This window comes from Phaethon aethereus (assembly GCF_964289735.1).
Source record: "Phaethon aethereus genome assembly, chromosome: 7".
Classification (NCBI taxonomy): domain Eukaryota; kingdom Metazoa; phylum Chordata; class Aves; order Phaethontiformes; family Phaethontidae; genus Phaethon; species Phaethon aethereus.
This window is the reverse complement of record NC_138583.1, coordinates 5,179,983-5,207,469: the sequence shown is the minus strand read 5'-3', so window position 1 is coordinate 5,207,469 and position 27,487 is coordinate 5,179,983. Positions and strand designations below refer to the sequence as shown.

Below are 27,487 nucleotides of genomic sequence, written 5' to 3'. Positions count from 1 at the left end.
TGTCTTCCTGCCTTGCTTTATTTTGAATAAAATAAATGTCTTTTAAAGGCTTCAAGGGAACTTCTCGACTGCCTCTAAATATACCATAAATTTACTGGTCTTTACTGTCTGCTCTGCTGCCTTTTAAATTTTTTTTTTCCCAGGGTTGATGCTCTAATTTGGAAAACGGCTGTATCGTGTGGCAAGAGGACAGTTTTCCCCTGCTGTGCCCACCCTTTGCAGCCAGGAGCGGTGAGGTGAGCGTTGAGCAGCAGGTTCTTGGGCTGGTTTTGACTTCCCGGGAATAACCTGCCGGGCTCCGGTCCCTCCCTCCACTTGCAGGCTGGTGATGATTTTATAATCAAGGTGTAAGGAGAGGGGTGTGGTAATTGCCCTGCGTAGGTGTGGGTTCTCACTACTTCTCCCAACCCATCCAAGATTCCTCAGACTGGGAGCAGCACAGGAGAGGAACCAGCCACTGGGGACTATCTTAGGAACGGCATGGAGAGCAAATGGAGTGGCTGGGTGCTGATCCTTTCTGTGTGCCTTGGCTGCTACCGAGGTAAGGCCAGGCCTGGGGAGAACAGGATGAGGGGAGAGCCTGGAAAACCCCTCTGAACCCCCAGACTCTTCCCAATTGCAGTGTTTAAGCTCCACGGTTTTGGAGTTCTGCTGGAGGAGAGCTGGGGCAGGTGCCACCACCTTAGACGTGAACGTTGCAGCTTCAGCCCTTGAAAGATGATTTTTGGGGCAAAAAGTCCCTTCTCTGGACTTGGAGCTGGTGTTTTGCTGGGGTGTGGAAGGAGAGAGGCCAGTTGATGGGGTGTGCTGGCAGCAAGGGAGGAGAGGGCTGCCTTCGCTGCTGCCCTCGGCATCGGGACCGGGCTTGCGTACGTGCGATGTGGGGGAAAACACTTCGTTGTTGCCTGGTGCCATTTCCTTAGGGACCTCATGAGGCGTGGCAGGCAGGAAACCTCTTCCCCTGTGGCTCGCCAAGCTCGGGGCAGGGCGACGGGGTGCGATGCTGCGGCTCTGCATGCCTCCGCTGCCCTCCCGCCAGCAGGGCTGGCAAATTCGGCTGCGGGCGAGCTCCCCCCGACAGGCGCGAGAAGGGGGTACCTGGCTCATCCCCTGCCCCTCCCCGGGAAACAGGCTGGGAAGGGGCTGTTTCTGACCCCTGGTCCTCACTCGAGGGGAAAGCGCTTATTCCAGAGGAAATTGTAGGCAAAAAAAAAAAACCCTTTTGCGCCCCGATTACGTTGGTCTCCTCGGGTGCGACCCGCCCAGGCCCCGCTTTGGTTGGAGGAGTTGTGCCCAGGCGCACGTGGCCGGCCGGTGGGACGTGCCCAGGCGCTCCGGGCAGAGCCGGCATGTCCCCGCGCGTCCACGCGCCGGGCGACGCCAGCCCTGGAAGCCGGTGGCGGCTCTCGTGGTGGTGGTGGTGGTAGCTCAGCGGCGGGGCCGCTGCAAGCATCGGAGCAGGATTCTGAGGCCGGGAAGAGCGTATTTATCATTTTTGGCTGTAACAGGGCCACGCGCCCAGCCGGGAACTGGGGCGCCGGGGCCCACGCCGCCACCCCCGGGGCTTACGTCACAACCCGCTCGCCAGGCTCTGCCGGCTCGGCCGGCGCGCTCCGGCGTGCTGCGTAATTCGGTGCCGGCACAGCCCTGCCGGAGCTCGGCGCCGGATCCCCCCCGCCCCCAGCAAAGCCCACCCCACCCCAGGGGCCCGGCAGCCGGGGACGGCGCAGCGCTGGCTGCTCGGGGCCGCTGCGGCGGCACGGGAGCACCCCAGCCTCGTGCCAGGCCTTTGCCGAAAACACCGCCCGACGCCCTGCTGCCTGCGTGCCGGTCAGCGCCAGGCAGCTCCGGCACGGCCTTGAAACGTGCTCACGGGGCACCGGTCACCCGGGTTGCTTGCCCCATGGCGATGCTTTCCACCCGAGGAAGCTCCCTCTGCTCTCAGCAGATGGGTGTTTTTGTTATTAATTATTTTTCCGGCCCGGCGCTTGTTGCCCGAGTTTCAGGTGGAGCAAAGCGAGGAGTAAGCGCCGAGCTGAGCGCCCGCGGGAGCCGGGAAGGTGCAGGTCCAAACCCCTGGTGTGCTTCAGATTGACGAAATCCCCCCACGCTGCCGCTGGCAGCATCCTTACGCCGCTGGTCCGGTCTCCAGCGTGGGGCTGTGAGAGATGCTCATGTCCGTGGGTCAGGCATGACCAGCTCAGAAACCAGCTGTGGGTTGTTGCCTCCCCTCTTTTTTTTTTTTTCCTCCTTCGGTGCTGCCCCTGAACTCATCCGCTGACTTGCCATTCCTGTTCTCCCCGACGCTAGCGCCAGGGTTCAAAAAAAAAAAAAAAATATATCTCTCTCAGCTGATGTGGTGACCGCGGCATCGTGCTGCCGGAGAGCTGTGTGGGAAGCCGCGCATGGGAAACCGGGGGGACTCGCCCTGCCCCGGGGCTCGCTCCTGCCCCAGCGCTGCCGTCAGCCCGATGGGGTAATCGGGGCTGAAACACCACCCGGCGCCCGCCGAGCTGCGACAGCGCTTTTGGGAGCAGGCGGGGCTGCGGGGGGGCTGAGGAGCCCCCTCCCAGTAGCCCTTCACCCCCAGGGACTTGCCAGGGTGGCATCTCAAGCCGCTGTCCCAACGCGTCCTGCGGATGAGCCGGAAGACGTTGCCGGAATCCGGCGTGCGTGAAAAGCAGCTTTTAGGGAGAAACCCGAGAAGGGCCGGGCGCGTGGAAGGAGTGGTTCCTGTCTTTGCTTTTATTTCTGCTGTGCAAACGCTCCGGAGGGGTTGTGCTGTGCCAGCTGCAAGAGCGCATGCAGCAGGGTCTGTCCGTCCGTCTGTCCGTGTGCCGCTCCCCGGAGCAGCTCCCAGCTGGAGCGGGGCTTGCATTGTCGCCGGCTCCTCGCCACCTCCCCGGCCGCGTCCTGGGTGGGCGCAGCCCCCGGCGGGAATAAACACTTGCCCCATCGCGAATGAATCCTGACATGCCAAGGTGGCAATTAAAAGCTCCGGCGTTGCGCCACGCCACCGCGCTAGCCGGGTGGCCGGGGCGGGCGACGCTGCCGCCACCGCGCAGGCGATTTGCAGCCGGGAGAAAATGCTGTCGTTGGGAGGAAATTAAAAAAAAAAAAAAAAAAAACCCCAAAACCAACAAAACCCAAAACCAACAAACCGACAACCATCCAAAACTGGGGTTGCTCAATCGTTGCCGGGAGCCGCGGCATGGCTAAGCCGGCTGCTCGCGCGGGGCTGAGCACTGGCACCCCCGGTTTGCTCGTTTTGCAAGATTTATTGCTGTTTTTATAAGCAGCCGCCTCCCCGGCGTGTTGAAGGGCGCTGCGAGGCTGAGGGTGATCCTCCAAATTTGCTTTGCTTTCGACGCTGCCCCCGAGCGGCTTGTGACATCGCGTCGGAAAAGCCGGCAGCCCGCGGTGGCCCGGCAAAGCCGGCCTTCGCTGGGCTTGAAAAATGATCTCCAAAACCCAGCCGCCCCACGGCCATTGCGAAACCCGCGGGTGAATCACGACGGGAGGGTGAAGGAGCGTCGCCCGTGGCTTGCAGGGCAGGGCTGGGGTCAGGGTGCCGGTGGCGAGGTTGCTGTGGGACAGGAGACGGTCTCGGGGTGCCCTGGGGGCTGAGGGTCCCCTCTTCACCCGCCTGCAGCCGGGGCCAGCCCCCTCCACGAGTGCGGCGAGCAGCCGGAGGACTGGTGCCGCGACGCGGCGACGGCGGCCAAGTGTGGGGCGCTGGAGCTGTGCCGGATCACCGTCTGGGACCAGGCCCTGGGGGTAACCGCGCCGCGAGAGGGGCATGCGGGGTGGGGGTGGAGGGACGTGCCCGTCCTGCCCCGAAATGTGGGGCCGGGGGAGTACCCCAGCCTGGCCGCCCCGACGCCGGGCACCCAGAGGAGCATCTGCCGATGCTCTCAGGCAGCAAAGGGCCCGCAGAGGGAGCGGCAAAAACGAGCGGGTACCCTGGGATATTCCCAAGTGCCCCTGGGTGAGGTGTTTCTGGGGCGAAGGGTTGGGATTTGGGGAGCAAGCGGGGGGTCTGGGTGCTGTGGCAGCATCCCGACGCGTCCCCTCTCCCAGCAGAAGGGGATCCCATGTCACCTGTGCCAGGTGGTGGTCTCCGTGGTGGGCAAGATCCTGCAGGACAACCGCACCGAGGTGGGTCACAGACCAGGGGGGGCGTGTGTGGGTCTGGGGGGGGGTGTGTGTGTCCCCACCACAGAGCCACCCCGGCCCTGAGCTCTCCCTTTGTCACCTAGGAAAAGCTGCGGCTCTTTCTGGATAAGAAATGCCAGTACCTGCCCTTCCAGGACTGGTCTGTCAAGTGCAGGAGGATGGTGGACACCGGCATCCTCATCCTCGTCCAGCTGGGCAAGCAAGTGCTGGTAAGTGGCCGGCGAGCCCGTTGCGTTTCTCCGTGTGGGAGATGGCTGGGGGGCTCGCGGGGCAAGGGATGCTCTTGGAGCCTGGGAGAAAAGCTCTGCGGGGGGGACACGGGGGCGGAAATGACCCGGGGGTGGCGGGGCGACGGGGCAGACGCAGCCCCAGACTCCCCCCGCTCTGCCCCCCCCCCCCAGTCGGACCCAAAGGTGGTGTGCGGGACCATCAAGCTGTGCCAGCCCCGGGAGAGCCCCACGGGGGCCCTGAAGTTCCAGGAGCCGCCGCCGGCCCCCGCGGGCCCCGCTCGGGACTTTGCTGACCTGGTCACCCCTTTCATCGCCAACGTGCCGCTCCTGCTCCGTCCCCAGGACCCGCCTCGCGGCGAGGCCCAGGTACCGCGGCACGGGCGAGGCGGCCATCGGCGCGACTCAAGGGCGGGACTCGCCCGAGCGTTACCCGTTGGGCAAGAATTAACAAAATAAACGCCAAAAACGGCATCTGATCCGGGGTGTCACCGGTTCGGGGCCAGGATACCACGGGACGCTGGCGGGGGGGGGGGGTGGATGCCGGAGAGATGCTGGCCAAAAAGCCGCTCCAGGTTGTGACCCGGCGTTTAAATCCCAGCCCTGCCAACCCGGGGTGGGGGGGGCTCGGTTTAATTTTGGGGAGCGGGTACCGACGCGCCCCTGCCCTCCCGCAGGAGGAAGAGGAGGGGTGTGGGCACTGCCTGCAGCTGGTGGCGGCCGTGCAGCTGGAGCTGGGGACCGACGCCGCCTTCGCCCAGGGCTCGGTGGCCCACGCCGAGCGGGCGTGCGAGGGCCTGCCAGCCGGCCTGGCACAGTGGGTAAGGGCACCGGCGTCCCGCTGGGCTCCCTCCTCCCGCCCGGTGCCACCACGGCGCGGGGGCACCTTTCGCCCACGCCTCCTTCCGAGCGGCGCCGGGGCAGGCTGGGGGGCGCGCGGTGGGCGTCCCCTCCTCGGACGCTGACGCCGTGTCTCTCCCGCGCAGTGCCAGCGTTACCTGGTTGAGCACGCGGCCGCGGCCGCCCGGCTGCTCCGGCGCTTGGTAAGCGGGAGAGCGGCTCCCCGGGGCTGCCGGCGGCGGGTGGGCATCGGCGGGGGTCCGAGTGGGGCAGACAAGGGGACGTCGTCAGCAAACGTGGGGCCCTGCTCTTGTTTTTTTTTTTTTAATTAAACCCACTGTTTTATATTCCTGCAAACTTTTAAATATTTTTTCCCCCCCTCTCTCTGGCTTGCAACCCTTGTAATTCTTTTTTATTTTCGTTTTTTCTTGCCATTTTCTGGTCCCTCCACCGGCAGCAGGCTGAGGTAAGCAAGAACCGTGCCCCGACGGGCTGAAATCACCCTCCGTGGGGAAGTGGGGGGTAGAGGCACAACCTCCCGGGGGGCCCGATTCGGGACGTCTCTCTCCCCAGGACCCGATGGAGCTGTGTGGCCAGCTGGGACTCTGCTCCTCCGCCTCGGCACTGCCCCTCCACACGCTGCTCACCGAGAAGGTGATGCAGGTCCTGAGCATGCTGAGTGTAAGTGGGGACCCCCCCCCAACCCCCCAGTCTTCCCTACTTCTTAAAAATCCAAGTGCCAGGAAGGGGGAGACTTATTTTACACTCTTTTCCTCAAGCATCTCCATTTTTCCAAGGTGGGAGTGTCTTTTGCAGGGGTTGACGGGTGGGTGGGGTGGGAGCAGCTCGGGGTGGGGGGCTCGGCGTGCGTCCCACCGCCTTGTCCCGGCAGGACGGGGAGGGGACCACGCCGCTGTGCGAGGTGTGCCAGTTCGCCGTGAAGGCGGCCGAGAGCCTCCTGGAGAACAACATGACGGAGGTGAGCCCCGCCGCTGCGGTCCGCGGGCGTCGGGGACCGGGGCAGGGGAGAAAAGGGGGCAGCGAGGATGGGGAGGGTCTCCCTCTGCCCGCCTTCTCCCGGCAGGAGCAACTGGTGAACGACATCGAGAAGGTGTGCTACATGCTGCCCCACGGCGTCATCGGGCAGTGCAAGGACTTCGTCGACTCCTACGGCAAAGCCGTGGTCATCATGCTGCTGGAGGCCACCGACCCGGCGGCCGTCTGCGCCATGCTGCGCTGCTGCCCCCGGCGCGGGGACGCCCACCGCGGTGAGCCCCAGGCGCGGGGTCCCCGGGGAGCGGGTGCTGGGGACCCCCCCCCCCCCCCCCCCGACGCTAACGGCCCCCTCCGTGTCCCCGCAGGGGCTGCCACGCTGGAGCAGCCGGCGGTGGGTGCGGGCGCCTTCTGCAACGTCTGCCAGATCGTCATCACTTACTTCGATAACGAGCTGCTGAAGAACGAGACGCTGGCGGAGCTGGGCGACGTGCTGGAGAAGGGCTGCGAGCTGCTGCCCACGCCGCTCACCAGCAAGGTGGGACGGGGTGGGGGAGCCCCTGGCCCGGCGGGGACCCCCCCGGTCCCCCTGCTCCGGGCTCACCCCCTCGATCCTTCCCCAGTGCGAGGCGCTCGTGGTGCAGTACGAGCCGGCGGCCGTGCGGCTCTTCGTGCAGATGATGGACCCCACCTTCATCTGCACCGTAAGTGTCCCCGTGCCACGGGTGCTGCACCCGCTCCCTGGGGCGGCCCGGGTGGAGATGGGCACCTTCTGGCCAAGCTGGGGGGCGGTGGGCTCAAAAGCTTGCTCATGGTTTTGGGGGTTTTTTTTCCTCCCCCCTCCCATCTTTTCCCTTCGCAATGCAGAAAATAAGAGCCTGCGACTCATCCGAGGAGGATCTCCTGGGCTCGGACCCCTGCGCCTGGGGCCCCCACTACTGGTGCAAGAACATGGCCACGGCGGTCGAGTGCCACGTAAGCGCTGGCCGCGTCCCCTCCCCTGGCGCGGCAGGGTGCCGGCGCCTCTCCCCGCCACCGCTCCCCGTCTCTCCCGCAGGCCGTCGAGCACTGCCGGCGTCACCTATGGAACTAGGAGCCACCTCCCCGGCGTGCCCGGACGTTTCGGTTCAGGATCCCGGACCCCCCTCCCTTGGGATGCACCTGCACCCGCGGACGGCAGCGGCAGGAGCCCACCGGCCCCGCCACCCCGGTGGGGGCCGCGGGTGCCCCAGCCGCCTCTGCCGCTTCCTTTTCCACCCCTGGGGCTTGGATTTCCAAATCAGGTTAAGGGGCTCGTTAGTATTTTCAGGACTGGGGATTCAGCCTTGACGTCTCTCAGGGCAAATGCAAACCCCCCCGTCCCCACCTCTGTCCCCAGCCCACCCCGAAGGGCGCGTAAAGCCCGGATCCTTCCATGCGGGTCCGTCCCCGGGGGCCGGGACGGTCTCTGCTGCCCAAATGCCGGCCCGCCAGCTCCCGGCTGGCACCGCAGGGCTCGTCGGCTTTTGGCAAGCCCAGCGCTTTGCTGGTCCCTCTTCAACTTGGGGTGGCTTTGTAATTTTTTATTCCGCGGCCGCCCCCGGCTCCAGTCAAAGAAACAAAAAGTGGATTAAATTTACCACGCAAAGCCGCACGACATTTGCAGTACACTAATACACTAAAATATCTCCGATGGCTGGAGATGATAGATATGGAGAGAGATATATTTTAAGTATCCCCTGAACAAAAAATGAGTGAGTTTGGGGGCACAGATTTCCTTTCATGCACGCAGGTCTGCCGGGGGGGTCCTGTGCTGACCCAGCCATGGCGGTGAGGGGCAGCGGGGTGCTGGCTCGTCCCTCCCCGCCACGGGAGGGGGGACGCCCGTGGCACCCGGTCCTGAGCGTGCACGGGAGCATCTCACCGCAAATAAACTCTTCCCGTGAGCCCAGCTGGTCGTCTCCCTCCTCCTTGTCCTGGGGTGCCGGGGGGCTGGCGGCGTGGCAAAGGGGGGTAAGCCTGGGTGGGGGGGCTTAATGCTTCCCCAAAAATGCGGGGTGCAGCGCTACCCAGGGAGGCGTCTCGCGAAGGTGATGGGTGGAGGGGTGAATTAAGGGAAAAAGGGGGTTTTCTTCTCAAAAGGTGGTTTGGGTACGGTGAACCCGGCGCGGCAGGGCCGGGGAGGAAGGACGACAGACAGGTTACCCAAAGCCAGAGACAGTATATTTCTGAGTCCCGTAACAGACCGTGCCCGAAACTCTCCACAAAATTACGATTGGAAACAAACCCCCGAACGAACAAACCCGAAAGCAAGAGGGAAGGGAAAAGGGCATAAACGACACGCACAAGCACTCCACATCCAGAAGCCCCAGTTATTGTCAGTCTCTCTCTTTTTCGATGTCACAACATGGTTTGGTAAAGCCAGCAAAATGGAGGAATGTCTTCGGTTTTGGTGTTGTGTGGTTTTTTGTTTTTTTTTTTGGGGTGTGTCTTTCCTTGCCGGAAAGCTGATGTTAATGCCAAACGGACTCGGCCTCTCCTCGTCCTGCCCCGGCCCTGCCCGTGCCCGTGGTCGAGGTGTGATGGCTGCTCGTCCCCAGCCCGCGCCCGGGGATGCTGCAGCGGCACATCACCTGCACCTTCGCTGAACCTTCACCCCTGTCCAGCCTGGACTCATTGGATTCGTTTAGCTTTTCTTTCTTTTTTTTTTTAAAAAAAAACCCACTTCTTTTTTAATAAGAAAAATAAAAAAAATTTAATGCTTTCATGGATAAATGACAGGTGAGTAAAAGCATACCGGTCCTGAGAGCCCTTTCCGGGGGCCAAGCTCTCTAAGGCTGCCGGAGCGAACCGCACCGGTCGGCCTGGACTCCTTCTGCAGGGGACCAAGCGCCGGTCTTGGGGTGCCCCTGGCCCCCACCACGGCCCCCCTGGTCGGTGCTTCATCCCTGCTGGCCCCGGCTTGCCTAGAGGAGCACCTCCACCACCTCTCGTCATAACTCAGTGATCTCCAGCGGGCTCTCCATGATCACCTCCCGCATCTTGTGCAAGGGGGTGGACTTGGCCGACTCGGTGCGGGCGTTGTGGTCACTGTAGCCCCCGCAGTCGGCGGTCAGAGTCTCCAGCGAGCGACCCAGCACCTTCTGGTCGTCCTCGGGCAAGCTGTTGAGGTCTGAGGCGAGCAGCGTGCCCGTGCTGCCGTGAACCACGTGAATGCCGTCGGGACCTTTCAGCTCCACCGGCTGCTTGTGTCGGAAGCGGAGGCTGCCCTGGCCGGGGCTGCGGTCTTCCTCCTCCTCCTCCTCCAGCTCCTTCTGGATCAGCTGCAAAAGGTCCACAAGAGGGGTTGGGAATCGCCACGGTGGCCAGAGCAGTTCCTGGTTTCCCTGCCTCTGAACCTTCTGCAACATCAGAGCCCGGCGGGAGGGACGAGACCCTCCTCTTCTGAAGAGCGTGGTGATGAGGACCACCAGCACGATGATGATCTCCAGCCAAATCGCTCGCTCGTCGGGTGGGCACCCCAGCTCAGGCACTGGCTGCCAGCTGGGCGGTGAGTCCGGCAGCAGCCCCCGCGGCGGCCAAGGAGGGGTTGGGACCCGGGTTGGGATTTGGGGTTGTATGAGGGTGGTGAGGGAGGAGGCAGACAAAGAAAGGAGTCGAGGGAAGGCTGGATGGGGCTGCAGGGGGTTAAGGGTGAGGAGGGACAGGGGGCAGAAGGGCTGAGCGGTGTCTCCTGTCCCACTGCTCTCCTCCACTCTCTTTGCCCTATGTTTTACCCCCCATGAAGAGGGGGAAGGCTGTGGGAGGACCTGCTTCGCCCCACACCAGCCCTCCTGCACCAGCCTTCCGTCCCAGCCTTTTTGCCTCAAAAACCTGCTGGCCTGATAAACTCGGAGGGGCGGAGGGGAGATGTCCCCACGTCTGTGCAGGGACCCACCGCTTCTTGGCCAGAGTGGCTGCACCTTTGCGGGGAGATGGGGAGGTGATGGACAAGAGCACACCCCACAAAGAGGGGTGTCCTCCCAGGGTGCCACCGAAGCTCAGAGGAAACGTAGGGGGTCATGAGAGCTGGGGCACTGCGGGGAACTGGCAGCCTCAGTGGAAAACCAGTGTCTGGCTCATTTTGGCCAAGCAGGAAAGATGGGGACCACTGGATGATGGGAGCCATGGCCGCGAGGAGCGACCACAGCCTGTGGGGGCCGAGAAGACACACTGCATCCCAGAGGGCACGGCAAGCATCTCCCCACGCCCATGCACCACCCCATCTACCTCCGAGACCGAGGAGCGGTCCCCCTGACTGGCGGTGGCCTTATGCACCATCCGCTGGGCAAAGAGTTTTTTCAAGCGCATGTAATCATCCAGGACCACCTTCAAGAGAGAGCCCTGGGCGGAGGGGGAGAGAGGAAGGGTTAACCAAGGGAGATGGTTCGCTTGGAAGGAGGCCGGCCTCATCCCAGCATTTTTTGGAGCAACATCACCTTCTGGCGCCGGCAGCCACGAACCTGGAAGCTGAAGCGGTAGGAGATAGATCCCCTCGGTGGAGGATGCCCGCACTCATCGCTCACCTTGATGGGTCCCTCCCGCATGATCTGCCCCAGCTTGGCAATGTTGTCGTACTCCTGGATGGCTGCCCGCAGGTAGCGGTCGTCCTCAGGCTTGGCGGCGGAGGGCTCTCTCCCGAAGGTCCCCTGCGGGAGGAGAGAGCGGCTGAGGAGGCGACGCGGTGTTGGGCGCGGGGACGAGACATCCCGGCAGGGGCCGTGGCTCACGTGGGTGCGGGCAGGGCTGTTCCAGAGGTCGGTGATCTCACTCAGGTTCTCCGGCAGGTCGTCCTCGTGCTCCGCCTGTGCCGCCAACTCCATGTTCCTGCAGAAGGGGTCCAGCCACACGGGGTTGGCCCTGCACGGGGGAGAGGAGCAGCCCTCAGCGCACGCAAAGGGCGGCTGAAAAGCCGGCAGCATCCCTAACCCCATCCAGAGCCCGGATGCTGAGGCTGCGCTGCCTCCTCCTGCCCTTAGCAGTCATGGTCTGGATCCAGACACGTGTCGACACACGCTCGTCACCTCTGCTTACCCAAGCCTGGCCAGTATTGGCAGAGATGGGAGTCACAGGAGAAAGCACAAGGTCTTTTGGCTTTGAAAACTCTCAAGGCAACCACGCACGCCAGGGCCAGAGTCATGCCCTGCACAGCATGCCCGGCTGCATTCCTCCGCAGAGCGGAGAGGTACCGCGACTCCAGCTCCCGTGCACCCCTGGCTGCAAAACGCAGGCGTCCCGCACGAGGTGGCAAACCAGGGAGCGGAGAGCAGGGGAGAACTCACCCGTCGAAGGAGTACTTGTTGGTGTTTGGCATGTCCATGATGTCCATGAAGCCTCTGTTCCCTGCAAAAGGCAGCGGCGTGGGTTACAGGGAAGCACGTCGGCGGGCTGAGCAGCCAACCAGCCTGGCCGTGGGGCACGGGGTGGCACTTCTTTACTGGGGAGGGAAACTTGGCGACCGAAAAAGCACCAGTGGTGTGAGAAACACGCTGGGCTGCGGCTGATAACACGGAGCCTGGATGCTGAGAAAAGCCTCCCACCGTCACGCCTCGCTGGGCAGGGTCGCTTCCGATTTACACGCCGCTGACATCCCCCGCGTCTCACCATGTACCCCCTCCCTGCTGTTCATGCACCCTGCTGCCTCGGGCAGCTGGAGAACCCCAAGCACTGCTCACCGGTGGAGCCAGCCACTATGGCTTTCAGTTTCCTTTTGTGCCTGCAAAAGAAACGCAGCGAATCGGGGAAGAAAGTAAGGAAGATGCTCGAAAGGAGAGGGGGACACAGATTTGCAGTAGCCCTGCAAACAGCCCCGGTATCCATAAGGACAGCCAGCTTGGCGGGGAAAGCCGGTACCAGTACTAAACCAGTTATATTTTGGGGGAAGGGGGGCAATTTCTGAACCTGGGCTGAGCCTCCCCGCAGTGGGTGCTGGGAGGCTGATGCCCTCCTTTGCTTGCTGGCACTGCCACGCAGGGTGCCCCTGGCCCGTGGGGACATTGCGGCCGGCGGCGCAGAGCCCGAACGTTACTCACACTGTCCGATAGTACCAGTTCATGAGGATGAAAAGCATGGCAGCCAGGAAGAGCAGGACGGCCAGCACGATGATTGCCATCTGGGAGAGACAGAGGGGTGGTGGCAACCTCCGGCACAGAGCCAGCACTTAGCGGTGAGCACCTACCCACACTTATTTGGGTGAAACATCTCTCCAGGCCACGGAGGGCCATAGAGGATGGGAAGGGACATCGCCCCACCTGTGAGCAGCCATCTCCAGCCTCAGTTGGGCTGTTACCTGCAGAGCTGAGAGGTCGTCCGGGGCCCGGGCAGTGATGGCGGGCTGCACGTCCAGCACGTTGTAGTTCCTGAAGAGGTTCCTCAGCTGCTCCTTGTTCTCATCTATCATCTGAATCACCCTGGGAAGAGAAGGGTTGCTTGGGCATCTTGACATTACTGAGGCTCCCTGAGGACTCAACGGGTCAGGCGAAGAGCTGGGTGATGGGCCAGGTGACGTACCGCTCTACATCCAGGATGCGGTTGGTCTCCCTGTTCACCACGTGGATCAGCAGCTCTGTCTGCGCGAAGTTCACCCGACCTTTCTTGTCAACATGGAACTGGGGAGAGACAGCAAGGTCTGCAGTGTGGGAGAGGTGTCTCTGCTCAGGGCATCTCCTGAGCATGCCCCGAGGTGTGCTCGCACAGCAAGACCCTCAGGGCTGGCATGGAGTTGGTCTGGACGCCTTCGATACACCCCAGGCCGGGGCGTATCCATCACCTTCAGAGCTCAGGGGTGCCTGTGGTTTATACAGGCAGGACACTCAAAGGAGACCTCCCAAGCAGCATGTGGAAGGTTACTCTTCAAAGCAACCTCAAAGGTGAATGGTTACCTGCACATCATCTGTGTTGACGATGGCGCCCGTGATGTTGGAGAGCAGGCTGATGAACTCCTCCTCGAACTGCCTGACCTTGTCAGGGATCTCGTTGATAATGATTTTGACCCGCTGGTCATCCCGCAGTATGTAAATCCCCACGATGGCTGTGTCGTTGTGGCCCACCAGGTCAGAGGCCATGATGTCCACCACAAAGTAGCCAGGGTTGTAGGCCGTGAAGAGGTCAAAGGTTCGCAGGATCCCATCAAGGGTTCCTGGGGGAAGGACGGTCACAATCCCAGCATTAGTGGCCCTGGTCATGGGGATGTCTTTGGCCCCAGGGACATCTCTAGCCATGGCCCTGAGTTCCTGAGGCATGCAGGGTACACACCGATGCTGAAGATGCTGGCCACCTCCTCGGACTCGTTGGAGTGCTGCTTGATGTAGCGGATGCCCATGATGTTGTACAGGACCAGGCTGTTATTGCCCACGTCAGCGTCCACTGCGACCACTCTGATCAGCTCAGACCCTACCTTGGCGTCAGTGGCAACCCCTTTGAGAGAGAGATGGGACAGGGACCTGGGGCTGGGCTGGCTCTCACTGCCCCTTCATCCGGCTGGATTTTCCCCAGAGCATCTCTGGCTCCTGGTGCCCCCCCAGCCCTCGGCACCCCTTACCGGCCGTGTACTCCGACTTGGTGAACTGTGGTGACTGGTCATTGATGTCGTCCAGGAAGATTCGCACCTCCTGAAGGGTCAGGTCCCTGCTGAGGTCCCAAGGCTGGGCTCTGCCCGCCCGCTGGCCCCGGGGAGGAGACCAGTTCCTCTGGCTGGATGCTTTGACGATGATGGAGTAGTATGGCTCCTTCTCCCGATCCAGGTCTCGCAAGACCTGCAGCTTGCCCTCTCGGCTCAGCTGGAAGTTGCTCTCCCTGTTTCCAGCTGGGTGCAGAAAGGGAGCCCGGTTAGACCCCTTTGGCCTCGGCATTTCTGAAATGCCACCTTGGCCGCTGACCAGCGCAAAAAGGCAACGAGGCGCTGATGGCAGCGAGGCAAACCTTTGGCGAGGGATGCACGGAGGAGATGCAGAGCTGCCCATACCCTCCCCGCTCGGCACTTACCTGCTATGAAGTAGTAGACAATGGCGTTGGAGCCCTCATCTGCATCCACCGCCCCGGTGACATTCCCCACCACAGTGCCCGGGCGTGAGTGCTCAGGGATGGAGAGTGCCTGGTACTGGGGACTGTCCCTCTGACAGAGATCCCGGGAGAAAGGCGGGTTATGAGCGTCGGGAGTGGATTTTTTTTTTTTTCTTGCTTTGACAGGCTAAAAGTAGACAAATCCCATCGTGCTCCCCACCACGGTGATGCCCACTGGTGCATGCTCCATCACACGGTGCTCGCCAGCATCCCCAGCCCTGCATCCCCTGTGCCTTACGGGTGGCCTGAGGAAGACGGGCTCATTGTCATCGATGTCATCGAGCGCGACCTGGAGGGGCTGCATGGTCTCGTAGGCTGGCTGGCCCTGGTCGCAGGCCACGATGATCAGCTGGGAAGAGAGGGAAAAGCACCGTCCTGGGCAAAGCCACGTGGGCCAGGAGACATCGCTGAGGCAGGGACAGAGGGGATGGCTGGGTGGTGGATGACTTTAAGGAGATTTAAGAGGGAACTGGGAGTTGGCCCACCAGGATGCAGTTCCCCAACGGCACTTGATAACCACCCAGTTCTTGCTAAGGTGTGACATCTTCACAGCTGTGGCAGCTGACCCCATCCCGACCCCATCCCCACCACATCACTAGCATCCCCCATCCCGGCCACCCCACGGACACGCTGCCGCCTGGCTCACGTTGTACACCGCCTGCTTCTCCCGGTCCAGCCGCATGGCTGTCTGGATTAGCCCGCTGACCGAATCGATGCTGAAATACTCCCAGTCTTTGTTCCCTGCCCCGGTTTTCAGCAGGTGGTAGAGCACCGCTCCATTGAGGCCCTCGTCTTTGTCCGTGGCGTAGACCTCGTAGACGTTGGACCGCAGAGGGATCTCCTGCTTGCACACGTGCAGCCCCTCAGCCCCGGCATTGCATGTGAGCCTCCTGCTGCCCCTGACCCCCCAAACTCCCTTGTAGGAGTCAGCAGGCTCCTGCTACCGAAAACCCGACCGGGAGCTGGCAACACAGAGCCATAATTCCCTTTGGCAGGGTGGTTGCTTCACATGCATGCTGGGGACTGGCTGAGCCCAGCCTGGCTTCCCAGAAAGGAGAAACATCTCAAATGTCAGCGTTTTAGCCCTTTTATAAAAAGAAGCTCGGCATGCAGTGACTGGCCGTTTCCTTATTTTGCATGCTGCCAGGGTTTCTGTTCCCCAAAGCTGCCCCGGCATCCCCACTCGCACGTATGGAAAGGGGCTGTTGTTGACTGTCCAGCCCCATGGCCCAAACCTTCTTGCCAGGTGTTAAATCAAGGTCTTGTTTCATCCCCAGTGGAGATGGAGATTGGATTTTGGCACCGGTAGGCAGAAGCGCTCCAGGGCACGGTCTCGGCATGCCCATGACCCCGCTCCCTCTCAAGAGGTTTACCTCCTTGATGTGCAGGATGGTGCCGTTGGGTGGGCGGACAAAGACTGGGCGGTTGTCATTGATGTCTATGACCTCCACATGGAGCATGGTGGTCCCCCAGAGAGGGGGACGCCCCTTGTCTGTGGCCACTACGGTCAGGTTGAACCTCTCATAGGACTGCAAGCGCCGCCGGGATGTGATGAGCCCGGAGTTTTTATTGATCTTGAAAGCCTCTGGGGGCAGAAAAAAACATGTCTCTTGCTCAGGACACTTGGAACCAGATAAATTATGATTAGGAACCAGTATACCAGCTGAAGGACACCCCTCACTGGTGGGAAACCCCTGTGATGGGGTGATGGAGCAGAGCCAGCTGCACGAGCCCAGGGGTGCGGATGCTCTGAGAGCGCCATTTCAGAGCATCCCCGCCCGCTGCCGACTCCCTGTCACTGAGCAATGACAAGGGCCCTGCTCCCAGGCCAGCCCTGGCTGCGTTCCACTCCTGCCCAGGCCAGCTACATCGGCCGGGACAGGGCAGTGGTCAGAGAAGCCCACAGGTCTCAGGAAAATGAACTTTCTGCCATCTTCCTCTACATTTCTGTTGGCTTTTGCTCGGTTCCCTTTAGTCCTTGGTAAGCAGAGATATACTGGGTTTCAGGCACTATCACTATCCACGAACAGCCTCCTAGCCCTTCTTAGCTTTCCTTTAAAGCGTGCAGTGGGTTTGCTCCAAGACACACTTGTGTTCAGAGAAAGTCCTGCTGGGGTGGGGAAGACAAGAGGATAAGCCAAGGCTGGGCTGCAGGACAAAGGCAGGCAAAGTCGTAACGTGCCACGCCACGAGGACTGCGGAGCGATACCGAAAGGCTCCATGCTTTCGGTATTGCTCCCAGGACCACACGCACAACCAACTGCAGCTGCAGGACACAGGGTGTAGGCTTGGCCCCTATATCTTCTCCAATTGCTCCTCATCGTAACCTTCCTCCCCAGAGAGAAGACCCCACCGCCAGCACCCACCTGCTCCAGGGCCCTCAATGCTGTAGGTCACCACGCCGTTGTCCCCTTCGTCCAAGTCGGTGGCGGTCATGGTGATCACCGATGTCCCCGCCGGCTCATTCTCGTAGACGTTGGTGCTGAACTGGCTCTTGCTGAACTGGGGCCTGAAGTCGTTGATGTCCAGGACTGTGATCAGCACCTTCGACACAGCACAGCTGTGATGTGAGGCTGGCGATGGCCGGGCAGCCCCCGGGGCCATACCCCTGCCGTGACCTGCGGCTCCGCTGCCGGAGCACGGTGACCTTCCTGCTATTCGTTTAGCTCTGCTAGCCGAATTCCTGCCTCCAACAATGGGGGCTGTCGCAGCCGGGGCACCCATTCGTGCCGGAGCACTTGCAGACAATAGCATCGCCCTCGCCTGCCCCTCCTGCTCCATCCCCTCCTGCTGACGTGCCGTCCCCGCAACATGAAGTCCCCTCCACCATCCACCCCGCAGCCCCTGGGGTCATCCGCTCTTCCTTCTGCCCGATTCCTCCCCGGAGCCACCAGTGAGCCCGCTGGGGAGGAAAGCCTGAGGTTTAACACCTTCTTGCAGGCAGGGCTGGTGACCACCACACGAGGGGTGGTGGGAGGAGGGGAGCCCTAACCTGCACGGAGTTCTCCCGACGGTTACTGGAGATGTCCCCAGGGTTGTCCCTGGCCACAGCTGTCAGTGTGTAGTGATCTTTCTTCTCCCGGTCCAGGGCTGACAGGATGTAGATGTCCCCCTGCAGCACACAGAGACCTTCAGGTGGATCTCGTCTGGCAGAGCTGGTACTCAAGAAGGGGCAGAAGGTGAGGTGTGCGAGCAAGGCACAAGTTGGGACCATCTCAGCCTCCCCTCCCTTTCCTCTCTCTGTTCCAGTCTTGGTTGCCTCCTTACCGTGTTGGGATTTATCCCAAACTTGCCCTCTCCATCCCCCAGGCTGTACTGGATGAGAGCAAACCGCCCAGCATCTGCATCCGTGGCCTTGACCCTCAGGATGACCGTACCCAACGGCACGTCCTCAAAGACAGCTTTCTGCAAGCAAAGGGAGCAGGCGGGACCCTTTCAGCAGTTGTTTCATCACCTGCTGTTTTAGTGGGCAGTAACTGAGGGCATAGGGTGGCACCCGGGGGTGGGCACAGCTAGACCCAGAACAAGATATTCACACAGAGTACATTGGTGGGTTGACCATCTTCTTCATATGCACAGAGAGAAGGAAGAGACGGTGTCCCTGGAGAATCCCCAGTTCTGTGCCCACCCTCACCAGGCAAGCACTGCCCAGCCCCACACAGACTTGGACAGGGAAGCCCAGCTCACCTGGTAGGACGGTTGGCTGAAAACAGGATTATTGTCATTGATGTCCACTATCTGGAGGTACACGGGGATCTCGGCAGATCTGCGGGGAGAGCCGTTGTCGGAAGCTCGAACAGTGAAGTTCAGCCACTGCACCTCCTCATAGTCCACCGTTCTGTTGGCCACGACCTTCCCTAGAGGATGGCAGACCCTGAAATGAGAAACTTGCCCCAGGCCACCAACCTGCCCCAGGACTCCCACCTCCCCAGGTCACTGACCTGCCGACTGGTCTTCGAGGCAGGCGTAGCCTTCTGGGGAGAGGTTCAGCAGCTCATAGGTGATCTGCCCATTGGCACCTTTGTCTGGGTCCACTGCTGAGATGGAGATGAGTGTGGTACCCTGCGTGGCTCCTTCTAGGACCCTCTCGGTGAAATAGGTGACCCCGAAGGGGCGGAAGCGGGGCGTGTTGTCGTTGACATCCAAGACGTTGACTGTCAGCTTGGCTGTGGCAATGGTAGAAACCACAGGGGAAGAGAAGAGGAAGAGACAAGTGAGAAAGAGAAAGGCAGGAAGGATGGGAAAAAAGGAGGTTCAGAAAGAGACAAGCGTGAAACTCCAGGAAAGCCAACTAAACTGAGCTGCTTCATCAACAAACTGGCAATATTCAGGAAAGCCGCTATGCCCTGAGCTGGCTGTGGGACAGTCTCACCTACTTCAGACCTACTCCTGATCTGCCTTCTCACACACAGGCCTGGATTTACCAGGAGCAGGGGGGCAAGACATCACGGGAACGGTAACGAAGAAACAGGGGTGTCCCATGGTGTGGTTATGGGTACACAGTCCTCTCCATCCCAAATTCAGTCCCAGGATGTCTGAGCCATTTGCTAAAGGAGGGCTCAAAGAAGGACCCAAAACTGCTGGGAGCTGGTCCAGGACTGCTGGAAATGTTGCTGGTCAGGATGGAGAGGGAAGGTGAGAGAGCTGCTGACTACCCAGAAGCTACGCTGGTGCCTGGGAAAGGCTGTGCCAGCCTCCGGCAGCTGCCAACCCCGGCCCCGTGCTGCCTGGCCTCAGCCCCTGCTTACCGTTGGGCACGCTGACCGAGCGGTCGATGACTTCGCTGGCATTGTCGTGGACGGAGACGGTGACCTCGTAGGTGGCCACCAGTTCCCGGTTGAGGGGGGTTTTGATCTTCACAGCTCCTGGGAACCCCAAAAAGGTGGGGGTCACAGGCTGTGCCTGTGTCCCCCCCCACCGAGGACCCCCAGCAGACCGGTCTGCACTAGCTGACTGCTGCACCCTCCGCTGCTCTCGCTCTCCTGCCTCTCCCCAAAGGCTAAAGGGGGAAAACACTCGACAGCTACAGGAGGAGACAACCTCGTCCCGCTGCTCTCCATCTCCTGCCATCCTGCCCGCTCTGCTTTGCCCAGCTAACAGGTTCTCACGCTGCCTCAGCCAGGGTAAGGGTTTGGGTTTGTGCGGGTGAGGGCTTTGGGAGCAACTGCTGCTGCTGCCCTGCTCGACCCCATCCAGGATCCCAGCATCTTTGGGAGTCCTGTCCCATATCCTTGCAAGCAAGGGCGTTTTTCTTTCCTGGATCAGCTCTGTGCTTCCAAAAGAGATGCCAGGGGAGCTCCTGGCCCTCCTTCCCTGAGGGTAGAGCCCACCACTTAACCTGGAGGCCCCTCCCAACTCCCCCCAGCGAGGGTGCCCGTGTCCAGTCTGCCAAGGCTGAGCAGCCCCCAGCCCGCAGCAGGGCCGCCTGCGATGGAGATGGGTGAGATGGAGGGAGGCGATGGATGGCACAGAAAGAGAAACAAGCACAGACACAGAGACAAACCTGGCAGGCTGAGAGCCGGAAAGGAAAGAAACGGGTTAGTTAAGTTGGTCGGCCAGGGGAGAGAGAACAGGGCAGGGTGAAACGGGGCAGCTGGAGGAGGATAGTGGGGAGGCAGGAGGGGAGCACCACCTCCCTGTGCCTTGGACACCTACCTCCAGGCAGAGGAGAAGAAGAAGCAGGAGAGAGTAGAGGGTTCCGCGTCGCCCGCACAGCCCTTCCCGCTCTCCTACCTGTCCTAAAATCCACGGTGAAAGCTCCTTGCTGGTCGGGCACCAGTGCGTCCGTGTCGTCGCGGGCCACGATCTCCAGCAGGTAGTACTCCAGGCGGGGGTGGAGGTCCCGGTCGATGGCAGTCACCTCGGCCACCACGGTGCCAGGGGCGGCTGACTCGGGGACACTGACTGTCTGGATGGGGTTGATGAACTCGGGCCGGCAGTCGTTGACGTCGTCAATGAAGAGGTTGACGGTGGCGGTGCTTGAGAGCGCTGGTGTGCCCTGGTCCACGGCCACCACCATCAGCCGGTAGGCATCCCGCTCCTCCCGGTCGATGCTGATATTGGCCACGCGGATCACTCCCGTGGCGGCGTCGATCAGGAACCTGTCCTGGCCACCGCCCTCGATCCGGTAATCCAGCTGCTGGTTGAGGCCGCTGTCAGCATCTGTGGCTGTCACCTGGAGGATGGAGAAGCCTGGAAAGGGGGGACACAGCCCTCTCAAGTGAGGGTTGGAAAGCAGCAGCAGCAGGCCCCCGGTCCCAAGGCAAATACCGTCAAGCGACGTGGGCAGCCCCAATTCCCAAATTTTCCTTTCAACCCCATCCTTGGCAGCCCTGACACTGGGAGCTGGATCTTCACAGTCCCAGGGGGACATCCAGGTCTTCCCGTCGCCCACCCTCAGATCCAGTCCCATCCCCCTCCTGACCTGGGGGGCTGTTTTCCCGCAGCCACGCCGTGACAGATGCCGGCTGGAAGACAGGGCGGTTGTCATTGTCATCTAGGACGGTCACCGCCAGGCTGGCAGTGCTGTTCAGCCCCCCCACATCGCAAGCCACCAGCGTGAACTCCAAGTGAGGGTCCAGCAAAGCCTCTCGGTCTATCAAGCTGCCGGGCTTCACTGAAACGACACCTGGAGAAGGGGAAAAGCCCAGTGACAGATCCCACAGCTGCCTGGTGGCCTTGGGCTGGGGCTAGGGACCTGCTGAGCTATCCCACCTGTCCTGTTATCAATAACAAAGAGGTCCAGGGATGCCTCCAGGAGCTGGTAGGTCACCACAGCATTGCTGCCCTGGTCGCCGTCCAGAGCTAGGATGGGTCCATTGAGCACCGTGACCAGAGTCCCTGGATGAGATGACAAGGGTTAGGGAGGGTGGCAGCCCCCTGCGGAGCCCCCCTGTCCCCCTCCCACCCCAGTGACACATGAGGGACGGCAATGAATGGATGGAGGAGGTGACAGAGCAGGGCCTCGCGGGGCACGAGGCAGCGGGGGGGTGGCTGCTGCAGCCTTGCAGACCGACTCGTGAGGCCCAGGCGAGGCGATGGGACGTCCAGCTAAAAACAAACAGACACAGCCATCAGATGGGTGGCACCAGCAGGGTGCTGAGGGCATCATCTGGAGGCACCCAAACCCTTTGCCTTAGATGTCCCTTGGTGGTGGGACAGGGAGATACCCGAGGTCTTGGAGCAGGGAGCGATTCAAATGGCAGGAAGGCAAACAAAAAAAAAAAAACCAACAACAACAAAAAAAAGAAAGGAGTATTTCTAGCTCTTTGGCTGGGAAACGTCTATTTGGACAGGCTGGACTATTTTATCTCTAACCCCCAGAGCAAGGCGGCTCCAGGTGCTGGTGATGGAGACATGGTACCCTGTCCCGTCCCCTGCAGGGATGTCGAGCAGGTTGGGGTCCTTGAGGCAACAGCTGCCCCCAGGCTCAGCTCAGACCAGGGGGACATCTTGCTGCCTGCGGCTGAGCAATTCCCAAACAGGCCTGATTCCTCACATGGTTGTGCCTGACCTGTGCCAGCAAGGGTTTCCACCAGCAGCCTGGACCAAAGCCATGGTCCTCTCGTGGCTGACCTCCCCAGGCGATTGGCAGGAGCCCCTCCTACTCAGCATCCCTGTCCCACTGACCTGCAGCCTCTCCCTGGCTCAGCATCATGTCTCCTCCACGACGGCCAGGACACACCTCCCCTTGCCCGGCCCCAAAGGGAGTCTCCAGGAGCCATGTGAGGGATTGAAGAGAGACCTACCCGGGGGTGAGTTCTCCATCACCTCGGCCTGGTAGGATCTCTGGGTGAAGAGGGGGCGGTTGTCGTTCTCATCCGCTATGGAAATGACCAACAGGTCAAAATCCTAAAGGAAAACAGGGACAAGAGGGCGATGACCACAACATCCTTTCCTCGAGTTCACCAACCACCTCTCCCACCTCCAACTTGGTGCCAGTCAAAAGCTGAAGCCCTGTGCAACTGTGATGCTGTGTTGTTCCCTGGACCACCCTGGAGGGTGTGCAGGGACCCTCACCCCAGGGCTGGGTATCCCTTCCCGGTCCACACCCCAAAGGGTGAAGCGTGGGACATCTTGGTAGAGCCAAAGGATGCTTCAGTGTCATTGTGGCTGACCAGCTCTCCAGCCTAACTTTGTCCCACCTTCTGTGACGTCTACTGCTGTTGCATAGAGTGAACATGTTGGACTTGCCCTAAATCCTACTCGTCCTGTTCTCTGCTGGAGAAGGGGTTGCAGCCCACTCCTTGCGACCCCCAGATGCTTTTGGGGGACGAGGCTGCTGTTGGAAATGCTGTGGGTAAATGCATTGACTATTTTTGGCCCTGGCAGGAGCCCCTTCTCCCACCCGCCCTGTCACCTGCACCGCTGGAGGCCCTGGCAGCATCCGTAATTACCCGCCTGGCATTGCGTATGTTCTCAGGGTTGTCCTTCACCGTGACGGTCAGCCTGTACTCCGCCACCCGCTCCCTGTCCAGCGGGCGGTTTACGTAGATGACGCCGCTCTACCGAGAAAAAAGGGAAGAAATAGGTACTAAGGACACGAGGAGCGCTTTCCCCAGGGCATCTTGAGCCAGGGCAAGGATGCCAGACGGCACCCATGGGTGCCCAGAGAAGGCAGGACTCTGGGGCCAGGGGTGCCCACCCTCCGCATCCCGGCATCCCCCCTGCCCCAGGGCCGTACGGTGCTGTTGATGTAGAAGGTGTTCTCGGTGTTGCCTGCTGTTATGTCGAAGGTCAGGAGGGCGTTCGGCCCCTTGTCCGCATCCCGGGCGAGGACGCGGGTGACGAAGCTGGAGACGGGGGCGTTCTCGCTGAGGGTGAGGTTCATTGGGAGGTTGAGGAGCACGGGGTCATTGTCATTGATGTCCAGCACACGGACACCCACCAGGATCTGCCAGGGAGAGAAGCAGTGCGGGCACGTGGCACCTATTTCCATCCCTCCAATTCTTTTTTTGCCTCCCCTGGAAAAAGTGGGCTTCTCCACTCAGTCCACTACAGTCTGGGGGAGGAAAGCCCCAGGGACAGGGGGAAGGAGGGGGAGAGCGAAGGCAGAGGAGACCCCGAGGAAGGACCTCGGGATGGGCGACGGCACCCTGCGGCCCCCGCATGCTTCCGTGGGGGACTCACCGTGGAGCTGAGGGGTGGCATCCCCCGGTCCCGGGCAGCAATGGTGAGGTTATAGAAAGGGATGTTCTCGCGGTCCAGCTCAGCATCCTTCCGCACCCGCAGCTCCCCTTCCACCGGGGAGATCACAAACTCCCCTGCGGGAGACAGTGAGCCCGCTGCGAACGGCCCGGCTCCCCAGGGGAACAGCTTTTTCGGAGCCAGGGGACATGCACCACAGCAGGCTTGGGGACAGCAGCTCCCACAGCCCATTACTGCAGATACAGGAGGACTGTGGGTAGCCGGGGTCTTTCCTGGAGGCACCCGCAGGGACCAGCAGGAACAGGGGATGTGGGTTGAATGGCCAGGTAAGAGGTCCCTGCACCACTTGGCCGGGCCTTTCTGAAGATGCCAATGGTCCTCCAAGCACCTGCCCGTGCCTCGTGATGGCCAGAGCAGGGTGGGCACGGACCCCCCTGAGCGAAGGGACCGTGTCCCGCTTGTTCTGGAAAAGCTTTGCAGCAGGGTCAGCTTGGTCTGGGTTCTGAATTCCAGATACCCCGGGCTCAAGTCACCACCCGTTTACGGAGGGACAGCTGTACGTCCCCATGGCTGGGGATGCCTGCAGCCCCTCCGCCACCTGCTCTGGGGTGCCGGAGGGGCTGGAGCCACAGCTTCACCACGGGGTGCAGAGCAAGGCGGTCCCCAAATGCCCTGCAAGCCCTGTGGGTTGAGGGGACAGGGCTGTGCATTTGCAGCTCTCAGTTTCTCTTTCTGCCGTTTTTTTGTTTTTCCTTTTTTTTGTGTGTGTGTATTGTTTAGCATATTTCTCCCCTCCCTTGCACAAGCTCCGGCCCCCACCTTGCCTGGCCACGAACAGGTTAAGTTTCCTGTTGCTGAAAACAGGATTTCCTGGTGTCAAAAGGCTGAATTCGCAGAAGCGCCTGGCTGGGAGGACGACTTTTCTGAAATTCCGCTGCCCACGCTCCCGTAAGCCGGGTTCCTCCATGGGGCAGCCAGAAGGAGAGGTGATGCCCTGGCGTCCCCGCTCACCGAGTGGGTCGCCGGCCATGATGCTGTACTCCACTTGCCCGCTGGGTCCCGAGTCGCCATCGTGGGCCAGGAAGGTCCAGACACGTGGGCCAGGCTGCCCTTCCGTGACGTCAAAGGGACCTTCGTACGGCCGAGGGAAGGTGGGACGGTTGTCGTTGATATCATTGAGGTTCACCAGCACCTGCGGTCAGGGCGAGAGGGTGGAGGGCAGTGAGAGGAAAGGGATGGAAAAGGAGACTAGCCCGCTGGCCGTGAGCATGGGAAGCCACGGATGGGTGACATTGCTCCCGTATATCTGGCTTTGCTGGATTCACCAAACATCCAGCTCATGGTTCAGCGACTCAAACTCGGTTATTCCCGATCGTGCCCGTCCTACAGCGACACTATGAAACTCCGGCTGCACACAGGTGGGGCCCTTTTCAACCTCTGGGCCACACACCATGGTGGAAAAGTCAAGGCAAAATCCAAACGTTCTCCACTCAGAAACCCAAGCTGGACAGACAAAAACCACAGACATGGATTTGACCACCAAAGCCATGAATTTGGAGAGACCCGATCTCTGCAGCCAGCTGCACACTTGCTCACTTCTTCTCCACAGGGCTGCCGATGAAGCCGGGGATCAAATGAACTTGAGTCTTGCCTTTTAACTGAGTCACACTACATAGAAGACATTTATATAGCTGTATACTATACTGCAAAGAGGGCTATCCCCTTGCTAAGCTTCAGGGAACTTGCACAGTGGAGAAACCCTGCCTGAGGAGGAGAGTCTCCAGTGGCTAATAAAAGGCTGAGCTTCAGTGGTACAGATTAATATGAGAAAGATACTGAAAATAAGGAGCTTTCCTACCTCTGGGGTTAAAGGACAGTAAAATCCATCAGCTGGGCATTTGGTACTGGCTAAATCTAATCTTTACAGAAGAGTATATCTGAGTCTCTGCTCCATTTCCTAGCAGTGGAGAAAACAAACACTGGCACGCCTTATCAGGGTGATGGATTTCCTATCACTTGGGATCTTGAATAATCACTAAACCTCCTCCTAAAAGCTATGTTTTCATACAGTGCTGGCACAAATTCCCTGGGCCGTGTAGGGAGGGCGTTTCCTATCCCTTCTAGCTTCGGTACTTGTTGCTGAAGGGGTTTCCAAGTGCACGTCTCTGCTTGGGCTGAGAGCAGGGAAAGCTCTGCCGTCGCCTGCAGCCCGCCGGCAGCTGCCGCCTTCCCTGCCGGCAGTTAAACCCCAGGTCTCGAGGCCTCTGCTGCAGTTTTCCTGGGCCAGGGAGGCATCTCCAGCAGTATCAATCAGATAGATACACACATCTGAAGGTTTTCCAAATGCCCAAGCATTGGAAACAATGCTGCCAGGCTTTCGGGGACAGATTTTGTCCATGGAAATTTCTCACTGGTACCTCCCCTTCAGTTTCTCTTTTTTTTTTCTTTGCACACAAGAACTTAGCTCATTCTGGGGGACTACAAAACACTTGGCTCGGTATCTGGACGAGGCATAATGGTCCACAATAGGGAGCCAAGGCAGAAGATCTAACTGATGCCTTCCACCTGCACACCCCAAAATCATTCTGGGCATGGAGGACAACGTCTGCCATACAACCTGCCAAATTTTGGTTTTGGTCACAAAAATAATCAGTGTATTCAGCTCCTGCAAAACATTTACTTTGGAGCTGCTAGTCTGCCCTCCCCACACTTTGAGCAGTGCACTAAGTAAGTTCAGGTCACTGCAGTCTGGGAAAAATGGAAGATTTATAGAGTGAAGCAACAAAAATGACTTGATGCTTTAAATAACCTTCATGCAAGGAATGAAAAAGGAATTTAAAAAGCAGATAAATAATCTGGTCTTTGCAGAGCCAAATAATTGGGCTAATTAACCCATGAGCATCCCTTGCCCCGTCCTTTGCCCACCTCCCTCTTTTGCAACCTCCATGAAGGATTGGGGTGACAGCAACTGGGCAAACCGGCTGCTGCTGGGAAAAGCGACTGGTGACCACTTGGAAGGAGATGTGAAACTGCTCGTGCAAGGGGGAACTCCTCAACCCCGAAGAGGCCGTGGTGTCACAACCCCGCCAGCAGCTCCCTACCGTGGTGGTTGATGTCAGCCGGCGCGAGACGATGGGGCACTGGTCAGTGGCGGTGATGATCAAGGTGTAGCGCCCGTGACTGATCTCGTAGTCCAGCTCCTTCACCGTGCGGATCTGGCCCTGCAAGGCGAGGGGAAAGCAGCTGGGAGTGAAGGGAGCAGGATGGGGACATGGCTGGGATGGGGCTGGCATCCTTACTGACCGTGGTGCTGTCGATGTGGAAGGTACCCAAGATGTTTCCTTCGGTGATGGTGTACGCAACTGTGCCGTTGGGTCCCTCATCCTGGTCCATGGCCTGCACGGTGACGAGGGTGGCGTTGAGCGTGGCGGGACCTTCATCAAGGGTCACCTCGTACAGCTGCTGCCGGAAAGCTGGAGCGTTGTCGTTCTCATCCAGGACGGTGACATACACCGTGGTGGTGGCCTGTGGGACATGGGGACATCGCATTAAGCAATGGATCAGCTCCGCAACCCTTGGAACTGGCCGGGGAAGGCTGGACCTGTCGAGGTCAATGACCAACGTGCGCTGAACCCTGCCAAGAGACAGAAACAGGATGCAGGGCTCAAAATGAAATGAGCCGTGGCTGCAGACTCATCTCCAAGTAACGGTTGGGTACAGAGATAAACGTACAGAGATTAAATCACAGTCTTGCTCCCAAGCAAAGCATGTCTCTGTGGGACCCCTCTCCTTTTCACACAGTGTTTACCATCACTGGTAACACCAGGGAGCAGCCCATGGCAGATGAAAAGCCAGAGCTTGAACCCCGTCATGCCTCGCTGCCTTTGGAGGAGGCCCGTGTGAGTCCTCACCTGGACACTGGGGACCACTTGGTTGTTATTAATGAGGGTGGCAATGTGATAGGGTGGAAAGTACCTGGAGATGACGCTGCCATGGCTCAGGGTAAGAACAAAATTGAGCATCTC

General features: G+C 60.3%; 2 protein-coding genes across 4 annotated transcripts in view; one reads left to right on the top strand and one right to left on the bottom strand.

Annotated features, from left to right (window-relative positions):
* Positions 1-480: 480 nt before the first annotated feature.
* LOC309406670 (prosaposin-like) lies at positions 481-7,329 on the top strand (the record flags this gene model as incomplete). Its single annotated transcript, XM_082001949.1, has 14 exons — positions 481-541; positions 3,653-3,777; positions 4,084-4,158; positions 4,260-4,385; positions 4,578-4,853; positions 5,081-5,224; positions 5,390-5,446; positions 5,715-5,924; positions 6,136-6,222; positions 6,328-6,511; positions 6,605-6,774; positions 6,860-6,940; positions 7,104-7,211; positions 7,294-7,329. The coding sequence occupies 14 exons, from the start codon at positions 481-483 to the stop codon at positions 7,327-7,329; spliced, it is 1,740 nt and encodes a 579-aa protein (XP_081858075.1).
* A 1,013-nt stretch (positions 7,330-8,342) lies between these two features.
* CDH23 (cadherin related 23) overlaps positions 8,343-27,487 on the bottom strand; it is a 200,029-nt gene continuing 180,884 nt past the window's right edge. Inside the window, exons 36-67 of one of the 3 annotated variants that reach the window (XM_082002394.1) lie at positions 26,766-26,987; positions 26,564-26,683; positions 24,474-24,654; positions 23,445-23,578; positions 22,999-23,208; positions 22,712-22,819; positions 22,064-22,166; positions 21,030-21,155; positions 20,740-20,943; positions 20,049-20,507; positions 19,064-19,180; positions 18,257-18,481; positions 18,003-18,172; positions 17,583-17,720; positions 17,308-17,427; positions 16,682-16,859; positions 15,689-15,900; positions 14,962-15,156; positions 14,554-14,664; positions 14,238-14,367; positions 13,795-14,058; positions 13,509-13,670; positions 13,136-13,392; positions 12,765-12,862; positions 12,544-12,664; positions 12,287-12,366; positions 11,930-11,970; positions 11,537-11,597; positions 10,985-11,114; positions 10,781-10,903; positions 10,485-10,598; positions 8,343-9,538 (exon numbers count right to left, since the gene is read on the bottom strand). In XM_082002394.1, the coding sequence (XP_081858520.1) occupies positions 9,209-9,538; positions 10,485-10,598; positions 10,781-10,903; positions 10,985-11,114; positions 11,537-11,597; positions 11,930-11,970; positions 12,287-12,366; positions 12,544-12,664; positions 12,765-12,862; positions 13,136-13,392; positions 13,509-13,670; positions 13,795-14,058; positions 14,238-14,367; positions 14,554-14,664; positions 14,962-15,156; positions 15,689-15,900; positions 16,682-16,859; positions 17,308-17,427; positions 17,583-17,720; positions 18,003-18,172; positions 18,257-18,481; positions 19,064-19,180; positions 20,049-20,507; positions 20,740-20,943; positions 21,030-21,155; positions 22,064-22,166; positions 22,712-22,819; positions 22,999-23,208; positions 23,445-23,578; positions 24,474-24,654; positions 26,564-26,683; positions 26,766-26,987 (5,244 nt within the window). In that variant the 3' untranslated portion in view covers positions 8,343-9,208. Of the gene's footprint in view, positions 9,539-10,484; positions 10,599-10,780; positions 10,904-10,984; positions 11,115-11,536; positions 11,598-11,929; positions 12,016-12,286; positions 12,367-12,543; positions 12,665-12,764; positions 12,863-13,135; positions 13,393-13,508; positions 13,671-13,794; positions 14,059-14,237; positions 14,368-14,553; positions 14,665-14,961; positions 15,157-15,688; positions 15,901-16,681; positions 16,860-17,307; positions 17,428-17,582; positions 17,721-18,002; positions 18,173-18,256; positions 18,482-19,063; positions 19,181-20,048; positions 20,508-20,739; positions 20,944-21,029; positions 21,156-22,063; positions 22,167-22,711; positions 22,820-22,998; positions 23,209-23,444; positions 23,579-24,473; positions 24,655-26,563; positions 26,684-26,765; positions 26,988-27,487 lie in introns of all 3 variants that reach the window. The other 2 variants (XM_082002392.1, XM_082002393.1) reach the window with 2 other exon arrangements.